Raw genomic sequence first — 15,917 nt, forward strand, 5'->3', positions numbered from 1 at the left:
CACAATTAAATATACACTAAAACTATAGATACAATTACAGATTGTAGTTTCCCAAAACGAATATTAACCCATTTACAGAAAATACATTTTGTCTAAAGATATTGGGTCTGCAGTCTGGTGTGACATGATGTCAGAATACAAAATGAATCATCTTTCATTATAAATATTTGTCGCCATCTAGAGGTCGACATACCCTATGTTATTTCCCATGGTACATTGGGCCTTATGGTGACTCTGACCCTTTTTTTCAAGAGTCTAACTTTCTGATGCCTTATCCCAGTTTGTACACTTATGCCCTAAATATATATACTTCTAAACGAGTAGTAAGTTAGTGTGCTATTTTTAGGACATACTACCACCTCATGAAGTGGTATATACACTTTGAATCTGTAAACATGGGTTTTTGAAATAAATGGTTTATTAATTATTTTATTGTTAGATATAACTACATTTTAAGACAATAATAACATAAACATGTTTGTTTATCTCTCAGTTTATAATATTGTTTATGTTTAATATTGAAAATAATTTAATATGTACACTCTAAGACTTTGCCGTAATTCGCAGCAGGTTTGCAAGTAACTTACTGTAGATTTAATGTACAATTTTGTTTTAAGCATAAACTTACCTAGTTTATATATTTTTCTTTCATAAAACAAGACTAAATATCTTGGGTCACTTTTCTTATGTTAATGTATCGTAATTTAAGAAGTTTAATTTTTTTTACAGAAAACAAGAGAAAAATGCTTAGGAAGAATGTCATTTTTTGCAGTGTTGCTGTGCTAATGCCAGTCTCTTCTTGCTCATTTTGAATCTCAAAGTGTTTTAATTTTGATTAAAGTAATTGAAAACAGTACTAATTGAAAAGTATATTAAGTAGTAATTAAAGCTACAGTAAGTTACTGGCAAACCTGCTGCAAAACTGCAGCATTTTTACAGTGTACAAATTCTTTTTTAAATGTAATATATTAATTATTTATTACTTTATCGTTTTGTAAATAGCACGCTGTCGCCTGTTGATTACGCCAATAATTTGACGGTTTAAGAACTTTTGACTTTCTTAACTGTCTCAGGCTTTCATGTTAATGTGAACGGAAAGAGAGAGACACTTGTTGGAATTGACTTTGACAACATCATTGACCAAGTTGCTGAGAGTCATGAAGTCTTGCCACCTGCTGACCTTTTAAGAAACGTCTCTTGTTTTCCCCTCTTCCGCATGTAGGATAGTTCCCCCAAAAATGAACATTCTGTAAACATTTAATCACCCTCTTGTAATGTCATACCTGTATAAATTACTTTGTTTTGATGAACACAAAGAAAGATATTTGGAAGAATGTTAGCAATTTTCAGTTCTGGAACATCATTGAATACCTTAGTAGTCAAAGGTGCTCCAGAACTGCATTTCTAAATTCTTCAAAATATCTCATTTTTATTTGCAGCTTTTTATATTTAATGCTCTGTGTAATTTCTTATTTTTCATATGATCACTTTGTGTGAGGGTCAGACTATACAATTAAATATGTAGATTTTTCTAATAGTTTTCTAAACATTAAGTATTTTTAAGTATAATTCTGAAACCTAAAAGCTAAATTAAGGTATTTAACTCTTATTTAAAGTATATTATTGTACACAGAAAATGATGGGATCAATATATAATGGAATTTTTTCAATACTTATTAGAATAATGTAAGCAATTTCAACTTTTCATAAGATAATTAACTATATTTTCTATTCAGTTTAATGTAATTTCAAATTAGTTTAAATCACTTGTACAGCCAAATAGATTTTCTAATAACTTCCAGTGTACACAGGTGTAAAATGAACCTCACTTAAATAACATCATTTGAAGATCACCTGTTTTACTAAGAACAGAGAAGTGGAAGACTCAGCCTACACTCATGCTAATAATGAAGTGAAAATGATTTATTTTAAGTTGCCACAAAATGATTAACCAGATTAGGCCATTTTCAGTCACAGTTTACAGACGGTTCTGTATTCACTCGATAGAAAAACCAGAATTTAATTTGAACGCTATGATAATATGAATCTCTCTCTCTCGCTCTCTGTCTGTCTCTCTTTGCGTGGACTCTTGTCTACGTCACTCTTGTGTATGGCTCTTCTCATTCAGGCCACTACAATCACTATCTAAACTAGGACTAGCTGAAGAACCTCAAGAGTTGCTGGAGCTGCTAACACTGAAAATAAAACCTGCTTCTATATTTAGCGGAGGCGTGTTGTGCGTTGGTCACATCACAAGGAGGGCGCAGCCAGAAACAGAAAAACCAAGGGATGCCAAATATAGCGGGTTATAATAATCCCACCTCAAAAAGGTTGAGTTCGTTTTGGCATTAGAACTCTATAAATCCCGACTTTGTGGCAGTTCAAAGAGATTAGAGTAATACTGGATTTTGGTGGACCTCCTTAAGTCTATAATCAGTTTTTTACTACTTTCAGGAGGGTCCCGTATCCCCCTCAATTTGAGCACTGCTAAGGTTTGACTTGAGTTTAAGTGAACTAGTAAATCGATCAGAAAGACAAGTAACTATTATCTTAGTTAATTCTCCTAATAACTTTAAATGAAGACAAATTCGACAATTTTGCTTGAGAGGTCTCTTACTAAAAAAACCTGAAAGAATCTCAAGACAATATTGTCTCAAATTCTGTTTAGTTTAACCCAGATATCAAAGTCTGCATTCAAAACCATCAGTTAGTTTATCGCAGTGATCAGACACATACTTGGTAATGGCATTCTACATATGTTATGTCAGCTGTGTTGGTGCCTGTGTTTAGGAAAGCATGAACACAGGATGTCGAGAAAGACCTGCCCATCCAACCACTCCCCCCACTGCCCTCCCTCCAGACTATAGAAGAGATCAGCACACACACCTTATTCGGCTACAAACTGGGAATTACATCAGAGTTAGACCGAACACACACACATGCGCACAGGCAAACACAAACATTGACTATATAGACTCCTGTAAACAAAGGCAAAGGGGTTCCCCTGGCAAACCCCTCACACATATCTGTTTGTATTTTCTACCTCTTGCTTGCATTCACACACACACACAGCTGTCAACATGTTGCTACCGGCTTGTATTCTGTTCCTCATGTGGGGTAAGTACCGAATTATTATTTTCCAAAAGAATAAGTTTTGCACCTTAATACTGCATGTTTGGGGTGTCTTGTTCTTTGGGTTTCTAGAAAACGGTTGAATTAAATCATTCTTGCCAAACTAAGGAAATGCATCTGGATTTACTGTTATTCCAAGCTCAACATACGCTTGTGGGTTTGTTTGTCGGGGTCCTAAGATATTTGTTGATGAATTTATTGATCGTCATGTCACCGTCTGTATTTGTTTAAGAATGGTTGAATTAATCATTGGCCTCACGGGCTACACTTGTGTTTCAGTATCACATACTGTACATGATAAGTGCCGAATTTATAACAAAACAAAGTTAGACTGATGATTCGCAGATATTAAAAATCTACTTTTGACTTGAAATGGCTGCAAATAGAGATTAAAATATAATGTAATTCCAGGAAGCCTTAGTTTTAAATGGTTTGGTTAAAATGTTAATTCAACCTTTGTACTCTGTTACACAAGGATAGCTATGGGCAAAAGTAAAATCATGCTTCCATGACTTTAAGTTCTTTAGGAATGACTGTTTTTACATACAGTAAGTTTAGACAGGCATGCTTGCATGCTTTACCATCACTGCTATTCTGACTTTTTGACTCACATTGACATCATTTATTTGTGTTATCATCAGGGTAATTCCCCGAATTACTTTACTTGGTAGAATCTCTTAGAAAGTGTGTAATTGATACCTGATTATTAGTATTATTGTCCTTTAATCCACATCAAAGGCGTCTTGTTACAGGTGAAGTGTAAATATGGGTAATATGCCTATTCCAGGACTTGAAAAATGACTCACCTTTGTAGATCTGATTAATGTTTTCACAAAACGACACACATCTGACTGGTCTGTTTGATTTATTGCATGTGATCTGCTACAACTAAAACTGAAATGTAAAAAAAATCTTGACATTTTCGCAAACACAAATTTTACGGATGTAGATTACATGCAGTGCTTAAAACAATGTGGTTTAGGCTAAAAACATGGTGTTCTATTACTTCCCTATATAGTTTTTAATGTCTCTTTATCAAGTTCCTATTTGTCTGTTAAGGTTTTGCTTCCTGCCTTCGGTACCGGGCTGATATCAACATGATGGGAGTCACTGGTTGGGTCTTCTTTGACTCCAGAGACCAGAAGGCCACGGTCAACCTGACAGGAAAGAGCACATGTCGATCGTATAACATCTCTCTTACCGTGTTCCCGGTTATGTATGGCCACTTTGCCTCACCCTGTCAGAAGTCACACATAGGAGACAATGTTTTCACATTTTCTATAAATACACTCCAGACTTTCGTGAATGTATCCACTCTGTTTGCCAAGAATCCACGTTTGGAGGCGCTCTCAGTGCTGGTGGAGACTTGTAACGGCGCTAGAGCTTGTGCTGGGCTCACGCCCGAGTCTCAACGGGTCAAAACCTGGCAGGCGCGATTCTTCGGTCCTGTGGCTGGAAACATCTACATCCGGCAAGTGACTGGAGAACAGGGAGCCGGCATTCTTTCAAATCTACTAGATTTCAAACAGACCAGGACTTTTCAAAATGTGAGCATTTTGGTCTCACAAAGTTCGGCCACAAGCTGCGCCACGCTCCTGGGTAGTCTAGATCCGGCAAGCCTCACAAACTTGGGACTTCTGAATGTGGGGTCACCTCTAGAACCAGTCAAGTCTCGGTTGGATATCGCTGCTTTTCGTTCTGGAGATCGTTTTGCTCTCCTAAACCTTGGCTCAAGTTATGGGTGTGCAGAGATCCGAACTGTTGCTCCAAAGGTAGTTAGCGCTGTCTTAAACATGAGAGCAATTAAAGGGTACTACACCTTCCGTCAAGAGTCCCCCTTTGATCTCACCACCATTACGGTTAACCTGACAAACCTAAATAAGAGAGTCGGGCCGTACCACGTTCATCAGTTTCCTGTACCCCAGATGGGATCTCCCTCAGAGAGCAGCTGTAGTGACAACAACGTTGGGGGTCACTGGAACCCCTTCAATGTGAACGTTCAGACACCGGCGTATCCACCTCCAAAAGGTTCTACGCATGATCACTTTGAAGTTGGAGATCTGAGTGCCAGACATGGTTCTCTGGAGAATGCAAATAACTTTCAGGGCACTTTCACAGACTGGAACTTACCTCTGTTTGCAAGAAACAGCATTGTGGGGCGATCCGTCGTCATACACCAGCCCAATGGAACCAGATTTGCCTGTGCAAGTATAGGCTACCCTGGTGAAGTGACTGTTGCGAAGGCAGTCTTTCAAAGTCCGGCGGTGGGGACTGTCCTCTTCACTCAGCTCAGCAGTGACCCTTACTCTGATGTCTCTGTGTTTCTGGACCTTTCGAACGGACGCCCTTCAACACCAGCCACGCAGAACCATTCCTGGCATATTCACAATAATCCCATCAGCACAGAGACTGATAGCGACCAAGGACGTTGCCTGTCCACTGGTGGGCACTGGAACCCATTCAACATAGACACCAATTTGAGTAGTTATGCCATTAATTGTAGTCCCAATAGCCCTTTAGCCTGTGAAGTCGGAGATATCTCTGGCAAGCACAAGGCTTTGGAGTTACAACCACAGGTTGGCAAAGTTGCCAGCAAGAGCTTCTTCACCGACACCACTTCATGGGTGTCTGGAATGATTGGTCGCTCCTTGGTGGTTCATGGTCCTAACCATACGGCTCCAAGGATTGCTTGCGCAAACATCACCTTGTTCCGCTTTCCTTCCGCTCGCTCTGAATCTTGGTTTGGACCTGGATCCTCAGATGGCCAAATCCAATTGTCCCAAGTTTCCCCTCAAGGACCAACTATTCTCAACATCTCCTTCACTGGACTCAACAGCAGAGCTTCTGGATACCACGTCCATATTCTCCCAATCAAGAATGTTGGGGAACCCTGCTCTGACAGCAACATCATGGGTCACTTCAACCCTTTTTATGTGAACACGGCCTCATCTCCCACTCCAGGAAATGGCACTGTTGACCAGTATGAGATTGGAGACATCAGTGGGAAGTTTGGAACGCTGGAGGGTCAAAATGACTTTCAGAACTTGTACCTGGACAGTAACATGCCACTTTCAGGATCGAACAGCATCATTGGCAGATCACTGGTCATACATTACACTAACAGCTCGAGGTTAGTGACTACACAAATGAAACACCTACCAACAAGTCACATAGAAAACAAGAATTGTTAAATGTGACATTTGAAATGGCTCTGTTTTATTAAAATGTTCTGAAATGGTTTTGATTACTTCTCTCTGAACTTTTAAAAGCTGAACAAAATATAGAGGTGGGAGGGAAATAGTTGCAGGTGCAATGCTGCTTTTTGTTTCAATTCCCCATTTTAATGTATAAGCCTTGACAGACTTTATCTCAGAAGTTGAAGACTGAAGCACACTTAACAGCCATGGGTATTCTGGATAAAACCCTTATCGGTTTTCTGTAAAGCTAGTTTGAATAATAATAGTGTCAGTGTTCCAGTGATGTATAAAGTACCTAAAAGCAATACTTGAGTAAAAGTACAAATATCTTTCCAGAAAATTACTTTGGTAGAAGTGAATGTAACCATTTAGAATATGACTTGAGTAAAAGTCTTAAAGTAACAGATAAATATTGTACTTAAGTATCAAACGTACTTTTTATATTAAATCTACTTAAGTATTTAAAGTAAAGTTGAAGCAAACGTTGTTAATATTTTTTTAGCGTAAAGATAAAAATTGGTGCTTAGATAGAAATGAACAACTTTAAAAAGCTCCGTCTCAAGCTCAGTAGTTTTATCTGGAACAACATGTTCCCAAATTGCTAAACTATGAAAATACAAGTTCAGAAACCACATCTTTATACCTTTACTTTATAACTTATAACTTTATAAAAGGATAGTTCCCTCCCGCCCCCAATTTTATCTCTCTAAGAGAACAAAATCAGAACAAATCTGTCTGGCCCTTATTTCTTTCTTTCTTTGCATTTACCTTACAGTAACAAACCAGTCATTGATAATGAATTGAAACGGAAAAATGTGCTGTTTATCTTTAAAGGAAACAGCACATTAAAACCTTGTGTTGAAATTAATTGCGTAGAGCACCTTTATGCACTTGCATGAGCTTTAACCAATGATTGGTTAAGCATTGTCATGGTGACCGGACCGCCGTCTATTTCAGTTCTGTTTCTATGCTTTTATTTTGTAGTAACGAACATGCTTGAAATGTATCAGAGTAAAAGTATACATTTTGTTCAGGAAATGTAGTGGAGTAAAAGTAAAAGTCTGCAGAAATATGAAGAAGTAAATTACAAATACTCCCAAAACATACTTAAGTACTGTACTTAAGTATTTTTACTTCGTTACATTACAACACTGCAGTGTTCACCTACATAACTTTTGGTTTGATTTCAAGAACATGTGGGAAGATTCACTTCCATGTCCCCAAACACGTCATTTAAAATAAATCAACCAGACTAATGTGACTAAATAAGGAATATTAGAAGCAACATTATCAGATTTCTTGAAAATATTAGATAAAAAACAATTATATACATTAATAATAGTTGTTTCTGTTTACAGAATGAGGTGTGCTGATATCTCAGCGGAGAACTTAACAGATGGAAACTGGGTGATCGCCAAAGCCATATTCAATGATGCAGTAACTGGGACAGTATCAATGGTAATACAGCTTAACATGACGCATTTAGACTTTTTTAAATATCAAATCATTTTGTTTTTATTGATGGCGCTTGCCAATGCTACATTGCTAAGGAGTTCTCAGTGGTTGCCAGGGAGTTGATTTGAGGTTGCTATGGTGCTCTAAGTGAGTATTAGTGCTTTACAAGGCAGTTGCTAAGGTGTTTTGGGCGGTTGCCAGGGTGTTGCTATGGTGTCCTGAGTGGCTTCTGGGTGCTATGTCCAAAGAGCTCAATCCCTAACTCCAAGTTTAATTAAAAAATAAGAGCGATAATTGACTTGTTTACACTAATAATAACACGATGAGATATGTTATCCAAGAAAATGATGTCACCATGGTTACTAAAACAGAGGAAGCTGTAAAAATCTAATCTCCCATCCTAATGGACAGCTTTCAACCGTCACTTTAAATCTGCCACAAAAAGATGACACTGTTCATAATGGTGGAAGTAGAAGGGTGGAGGGTGTGAGAGGGGAGAACAGAAGCCGGGTGAAATTGTGGCTGTGAAGGCGTACAGCTCTTGTCCTGCTGGGACGGTATGAACCTTATCTCTGATACGCAGATGGATTTGTCACATGCAGCGCAGTGGACTTGCAGCTGTCTTGTAGTCTCAGTGTTTCATGCTAAAAGACGAGTCACGTGAATTACAACCAGAAATCAGCAGCAACTAATATAGTCCTATTGAACACGTACTGTTAATGTGATTATTTTACAAAACATTTGGGACATTTTGCAGTTATTTTTAAATGGATACTCATCTTTACCTAACAGTTAACAGCTTCAATGGGAGCTGTAGATACTGTACAGTATAGGCTATATTACCCAATTCACCCTGTGTGATGTACTGGGCATGTTTTTAGTCCCAACAGACTTTTCCAGATGGCAGCTACGGTGATGTCATCATAGAGGTGGATTTACGCGCATCACAATTATTTAATGTAAGTTGGAAGATTTCTTCAGACTGTTATTATCTTTGCTGTCTTACAAATCTCATTTAAGCCTCAGGTTGTATTACGCAATATGCTTTGTTTACAGGTAACAGAGGCTTCTTGGTATATCACAGAAGGTCAGGTGGGATCAGATGGGCATACATGTGCTGGAGAAGTGGAAATGTATAATCCATTCAACATGACAGCAGGGGTGAGCGATTTTCTCAGAATACTATGAATTTATACTAAAATTATATTTTATTACAATAAAACTTGTCATGTGACACCCAAAATGTACTTTGTGTAGTAGCATCTAATTTACAGTCTGATAAAAAAATATAGTATAATAAAAGTGTGTAAAAAATAAAAATTACATCAAAATATTACAATTAATATTATAGATAAATCAACTTAAATATATTAAGATACACAATAAAAGTCATTTTTAGGGTTCAGATCAGGTAGAAATGAATTATTTTTTATAATTCTTTAAACATATCTGTGTAGTAAACCATTATATAGTATGTCTGGTTTTATTTTGCAAAAGAAAACCAATGCAAAATAATTGTCATTTGAAGTCCATGCTAAAATATGATTTCAGTAAAAACAACATAATGTTAAGGATCACTTTAAATCAAGTAACATTGTATTTTTCCTTCAGAACTCCAGCTGTTCTCAGGTCAGCCCTTTAGCATGTGAGGTTGGAGATTTGACTGGCAGACATGGGTCTATTAGTCTTCTCAAGAGACAGTTGTACACCGATGTTCATTTGCAGCTGGCCGGTGACTTCACAGGTAGCTCTAGCACAAATTTGTATGTAACTTCACACAGCATGCATGCATGTTTGTTGTAAAACTCCATTCATAAATCTGAACTATGATGTTACATAAATCCTGAGCATTAATATGATTGTGTATCAATGTCTAACTCTTCAGTTGTACAGAGGTCATTGGTTCTAAGACTCAAGAACATCACAACTGCATGCGCAGATATTCTCCCACAATCCCCTTCTGCCAAGCAGATCTTCTCCAAAGTGCCCACCTTCAGCAGGTGAGCATCTTTGATTCACATGAGTTGATCAAGATATTGACTCTTGAGTCTGTGAAAACCCAGTCAAGTATTTTTTTTTTCCAATTTACTACATAAAATCATTCTACATAATACATTTGGTGAAAATATAATCTTGATATCTTTAATAATGAGTAGTAAAACCATGTCAAAGATTGAAATCATAGTGAAATTAATGGTTGAAATCAAACTTTGATTCTCATCTCAGAATTAGATTGTGAGACTTCAGCCTGGTTTTCACAGACTGGATCACATCATGTTCAGTAGGTCACTTCATGCACAAAAGCAATTCAAGTTATGTTTATTATTCTGTACAGGTATGATTTCCGTAAGAGAGTGGCGGATGTGTTAAACCTTAACATATCCAGAGTCTCCATCTTACCAGGGTCTCCTTCAGCAAGACCTGATGGGAAATGCCAGGAGGTCAACTTTCTTGTGTCAGGTAGGTGTCAGGCATGGGACTTGACTATGGCAAAGTCATGGGTTCGATGGTAAAATGGGTTCACCAGGTTGCTTTGGATTCAAATCCGCAACGTAACGTAATGTAAATGCACCATAAACGCAATATAAGCGTTAACGTAACGTAAACGTAACAAACAAAAGCTCATGAATCATCCGTGCATTTGTTGTATTTATTGTTTAGTGTTCTTTGGAGATTGTGAGATTTATTAATATGTTGCGGTTCTGCATGTCGACAGCAGCGGTGACTTGTTTCTCCATGGTTTTTGGAGGTTTGTGTGATTGTTGCTTTCCCCGTAAAATGAACTTACTCTGTTTTGTCTGGCAAAACAATGAACAATCCCTTCCATTGAAAAGACACAAAAAGGGAAAATTGCACAGTAATCCGATGCACGGGTGGAGTGTACAGACACTGTGATCTTACGCAATATTCTGAAACAGGAGAGCGCCATATGACAAAGGTTTGACTATAACACAGGACAACAAATACCCTAGTAGAAGAAAAGAGAAGAGTGTAGTGAACATTTTCTACACATTTTGTATTCTGTACTTTTTAATAGATCTAGTTCATGCAAAATTCACTGTTACAATAGTAGTGTTCTTAGGAGTGTTTAACACTTCGCTATGTGGTTGCTGGTTATTCTTTAGTATCTGTGATATACTGTGTTCTGGTTCTTGGATATACAGTAACTCGGTTTGTCCTTCAATGTTTAATATACAGTGGCTTGCAAAAGTATTCATCCCCCTTCATTTTATTCACATTTTGTTATGCTGCTGCCTTATCTTAAACTACTTTAAATTATTATTTTTTTTACATTAATCTACACTCCATGCACAATAATGACAAAACAAAAAACTGATTTTTGACAGCTTTGCAAATTTATTAAAAATAAGAAACAAACATAAGTACATTGCATAAGTATTCACACCCTTTTCTGGGACACTTGAAATTTAGCTCAGAAGCATTAGTTTTGCTCTTTAATGTTTATACACTTTGAGTGGAGTTAACCTGTGCCAAATTCAATTGAATAAGTATGATTTGGAGCGGCACATACCTCTCTATAAAGGGTGCAACAGCTGAAAATGTAAGTAAAAACCCAGACATGAGGTCAAATGAACTGCCAGTAGAGCTTTGAGACAGGATTGTATCAAGGCACAGATCTGGGGAAGACTCCTGAAAACAATCTGCTGTATTGAAGGTTCACAGAAGCATGTAGCCTCCATTTATCCTCAATGAAAGAGGTTTGGAACCACCAGATCTCTTACTTGAGCTGACCTCCTGTCCAAACTGAGCCATCGATGGAGAAGGGTCTTGGTTAGAGCGGTGACCAAGAAGCTGATGATTACTCTGGTTGAGCTCCATGATCATATATGGAGATGGGAGAAACTTACAGAAGGACAAACATCACTGCAACACTCCACCAATCTGGGCTTTATGGCTTAGTGGCCAGACTCAAGCCTTTGCTCAGTAAAGACACATGGAAACTTGAAATATGCAAAAACGTACTTCAACGAATCTTTCAAACTGTCAGAAACAAGATATTCTGGTCTGATGAATCTCAGATTCATGCATCATGTCTGGAGAAAAACAAGCACTGCTCAACACCTGTACAATACCGTCTTAACAGTAAAGTGTAGTGGAAACAGCATCATGATGTGGGGTGTTTCTCAGCTTCAGGGACTGTACACAAAATACGGAGATAATGATCATGAAAACCTAGCCCAGAACATTCAGAACCTCGGACAGGGCAGAAGGTTCATTCTCCAACATGACAATGATCCTAAGCACACAACTAAAACAATGCAAGAGTGGCTTATGGACAACTCTGTCTATGTCCTTGAGTGGCCCAGCTAGTGCTTGAACCCAACTGAACATCTCTGTAGAAACCTGAAAATGTCTGTCTACTGATGATCTCCATCCAACCTGACAGAGTTTGAAAGGATCTGAGGAGAAGAATGGCAGAAAATTGCCAAATGCAGATGTGTAAAGCTTTTCACATCATACCCAAAAAGATTTGAGTCTGTAAAGGCGCTATAACCATTTTCTGAGTTGAGGGTATGAATACTTATGCAATGTACTTATTTTTGCTTTTATTTTTAATAAATTTGCAAAGCTGTCAAAAATCAGTTTTTTGTTTTGTCATTATTGTGCACGGAGTGTAGATTAATGTAAAACAATTTTTTTTAAAGTAGTTTAAGATAAGGCAGCAGCATAACAAAATGTGAATAAAATGAAGGGGGTTGAATACTTTTGCCACTGTAGTTAAACAAATGATGTTGAAAACTGATTCATCAAATATTCTGATGACTCAATGGGTGAATTTTTAATCATTAGAATGACCTTAAAATCGATGTTTTAGATAAACGCAAGGTGATACTGAAGCTTGAAATGCCAGAAATTATTGTGACATGTTACAAGGGTGTAAACAGTCAGCTTCATCTTGTTTTCCAGGTGAGGTGAGCCAGGAGAAGCTAAAGTCTGTTAAAACCAGTGAGCAGATGGGTGTGTTCAGAGAATCAAAGGCGTGCACTTCAAGTAAGCACCTTTCTTAACATTTACCAACAGTTCCACCATTGTCTGATGGGTTTTACACCAGTGGTTCTCAACTCGTGGGTTGTCATCCAAGAACTGGCAGAAGTTGTGTGTTGAAGGGGTTGCGCAATGAGAATAAACATGCTGTAAAGCAGTGAATTATGGGTTGATGACATCATGACATATTGAATTCCAAGAGCCATTTAGAATCCATTAATCAACCAATAATTTAATTTCCGTGATTGATTAAAGAACATTTATGTGCTTTTTTATGTGTGTAAGAACATTCTGTTTTGTGTTTGTGTTGCATTGATGTCATGCGTAACATCTGGGTCTTGAAATATAAACGTGGAGGTCTAAATTAACTGTATTTTCCTTTATCAGGTGGAAATGCAGGAATGATGCTGGTCCCTGGTAGAATGCTACTGATCGTCATGACAACCGCAGGGTGTCTGCTCAGGTCACTTATTCAGCAGTAGATGAACGCTATAATGTCACGTTGACATTCCATCACTGCCTTATTACTTTTAATAAACTCTTCAATTGTGCACATCGGTCGGATCCCAGGAGCCCTTCCGGCTTTTTCAAAGACTTCATATTCTGAATATTACAATCAATTCTGTTAAGAAAATTTTTTACTCAACTAAAATGAATTCTTTGCCCCCGGCTGCATGTCACTAAAGTTAGAGATTAACAGAACATGTAGTCGTCTACTTAATTCTGTGTTACACTCCTTTACTTTCCAATGGCTCTCTGGTTTCTGTTCACCTGGTTTCTGTATATTTTGTTGATGCAATCAATGTAAAAATAACACAGGATTTGTTTTCATCCAATAGAGTTGTTCAATTTGTTATACGATGAGACTGTGAATTGAATCTTGAAATCTCAGTTTTGCTGGTGTAATCTAACCAATCATGTGTGTGCTTTGTGGCTGTGTGCAGGTGATTTATTAAGAATGAATGTGAATGACTAAGAATGATGTGCAAATAACTACACATGCTACTACGTTGAACACACCCATATTTAAGGATTTAGGATTTAGCGTTTGGAAACAGCAAACATCAAATGTCATTTAACTCGTGTCTCTAATACAAGTATTTGTACGTGATAATTTATGATTTCTGTGTTTAGGCCTATATGTAAATGTAACATAACCCATACAGAATGTACGGCCATATATAAACATACACTGCGTTCCAAATTATTATGCAAATTGGATTTAAGTGTCGTAAACATTTAATTTTATATTGTTCAATTAAACTTATGGATGGTATTGTGTCTCAGTGCTCTTTGGATCACTGAAATCAATCTCAGACACCTGTGATAAGTAGTTTGCCAGGTGAGCCCAATTAAAGGAAAACTACTTAAGAAGGACGTTCCACATTATTAAGCAGGCCACAGGTTTCAAGCAATATGGGAAAGAAAAAGGATCTGTCTGCTGCCGAAAAGCGTCAAATAGTGCAATGTCTTGGACAAGGTATGAAAACATTAGATATTTCACGAAAACTTAAGCGAGATCATCGTACTGTGAAGAGATTTGTGGCTGATTCAGAGCACAGAAGGGTTCGTGCAGATAAAGGCAGAATGAGGAAGGTTTCTTCCAGACAAATTCATCGGATTAAGAGAGCAGCTGCAAAAATGCCATTGCAAAGCAGCAAACAGGTATTTGAAGCTGCTGGTGCCTCGGGAGTCCCGAAAACCTCAAGGTGTAGGATCCTCCAGATGCTTGCAGTTGTGCATAAACCTACTATTCGGCCACCCCTAACCAATGCTCACAAGCAGAAACGGTTGCAGTGGGCCCACACATACATGAAGACTAATTTTCAAACAGTCTTGTTTACTGATGAGTGCCGTGCAACCCTGGATGGTCCAGATGGATGGAGTAGTGGATGGTTGGTGGATGGCCACCATGTCCCAACAAGGCTGCGACGTCAGCAAGGAGGTGGCGGAGTCATGTTTTGGGCTGGAATCATGGGGAGACAGCTGGTGGGCCCCTTTAGGGTCCCTGAAGGTGTGAAAATGAACTCTGCAAGGTATGTAGAGTTTCTGACTGAGCACTTTCTTCCATGGTACAAAAAGAAGAACCATGCCTTCCGTAGCAAAATCATCTTCATGCATGACAATGCACCATCTCATGCTGCAAAGAATACCTCTGTGTCATTGGCTGCTATGGGCATAAAAGGAGAGAAACTCATGGTGTGGCCACCATCCTCCCCTGACCTCAACCCTATTGAGAACCTTTGGAGCATCCTCAAGCGAAAGATCTATGATGGTGGGAGGCAGTTAGCATCAAAACAGCAGCTCTGGGAGGCTATTCTGACATCCTGCAAAGAAATTCAATCAGAAACTATCCAAAAACTCACAAGTTCAATGGATGCAAGAATTGTGAAGGTGATATCAAAGAAGGGGTCCTATGTTAACATGTAACTTGCCCTGTTAGGATGTTTTTGATTGAAATAGCTTTTGATTTCAGTAAATATGACCTCCTAATGCTGCAAATTCAACAAATGACCATTTTCAGTTTTTTACAACCTATGAAATGTTTTCAAACTCTGTTGTGCATAATAATTTGGAACAGTGCATTTTGAGTTTTTCATTTTTTAAATAAATACTGTTGTCAGTGGGAGGTTTGTTCAATAAAATTCCAAATGTACCCTAACTGTTGATTACTTGAAAATTATACTGACTGTCATTTGCATCGACAAATTAGGAAAACCAGAGAAAGATATCATTTGCATAATAATTTGGAACCCAGTGTATATCTAAATGATCGTTTTTGTGGACATATACTTCATACTTCTATCCACTACTTTTTAAGACCTACAATACAGAAACAAAAAATATAAACATAACAATCAGAATAAGTATGTTCAAGCAGAAAATAAGTTTACAATTTATTATATTTATCCATGCAGGGAATTCACAGTAATGTCATATTTTTATTATAAAATAAGATCTATTTAACACTATCAAGTTTAGATTCACTTATTCAAACTTTTTATTATCTTTTTATTATTATCTTCGTCACCAGCTTCTCACCTGAAGATGTTTGCCTTGAGATGCTTATTGACTTTGATTTATTGACTCATTTACTTGATTTATTGGCGTATTGACTGATTTGAT

General features: G+C 37.7%; 1 protein-coding gene across 1 annotated transcript; it reads left to right on the top strand.

The window, feature by feature from the left end:
- The first annotated feature begins 2,910 nt into the window (after window positions 1-2,910).
- cusr (Copper-only SOD repeat protein) lies at window positions 2,911-14,206 on the top strand. Its single transcript, XM_057324897.1, has 10 exons — window positions 2,911-3,117; window positions 4,192-6,262; window positions 7,688-7,787; window positions 8,666-8,743; window positions 8,841-8,945; window positions 9,396-9,528; window positions 9,670-9,784; window positions 10,120-10,244; window positions 12,714-12,797; window positions 13,179-14,206. The coding sequence occupies exons 1-10, from the start codon at window positions 3,081-3,083 to the stop codon at window positions 13,271-13,273; spliced, it is 2,943 nt and encodes a 980-aa protein (XP_057180880.1). The 5' UTR covers window positions 2,911-3,080; the 3' UTR covers window positions 13,274-14,206.
- Window positions 14,207-15,917: the final 1,711 nt, after the last annotated feature.

The sequence above is a fragment of the Triplophysa rosa genome, linkage group LG25 (genome assembly GCF_024868665.1).
Source record: "Triplophysa rosa linkage group LG25, Trosa_1v2, whole genome shotgun sequence".
Classification (NCBI taxonomy): Eukaryota; Metazoa; Chordata; class Actinopteri; order Cypriniformes; family Nemacheilidae; genus Triplophysa; species Triplophysa rosa.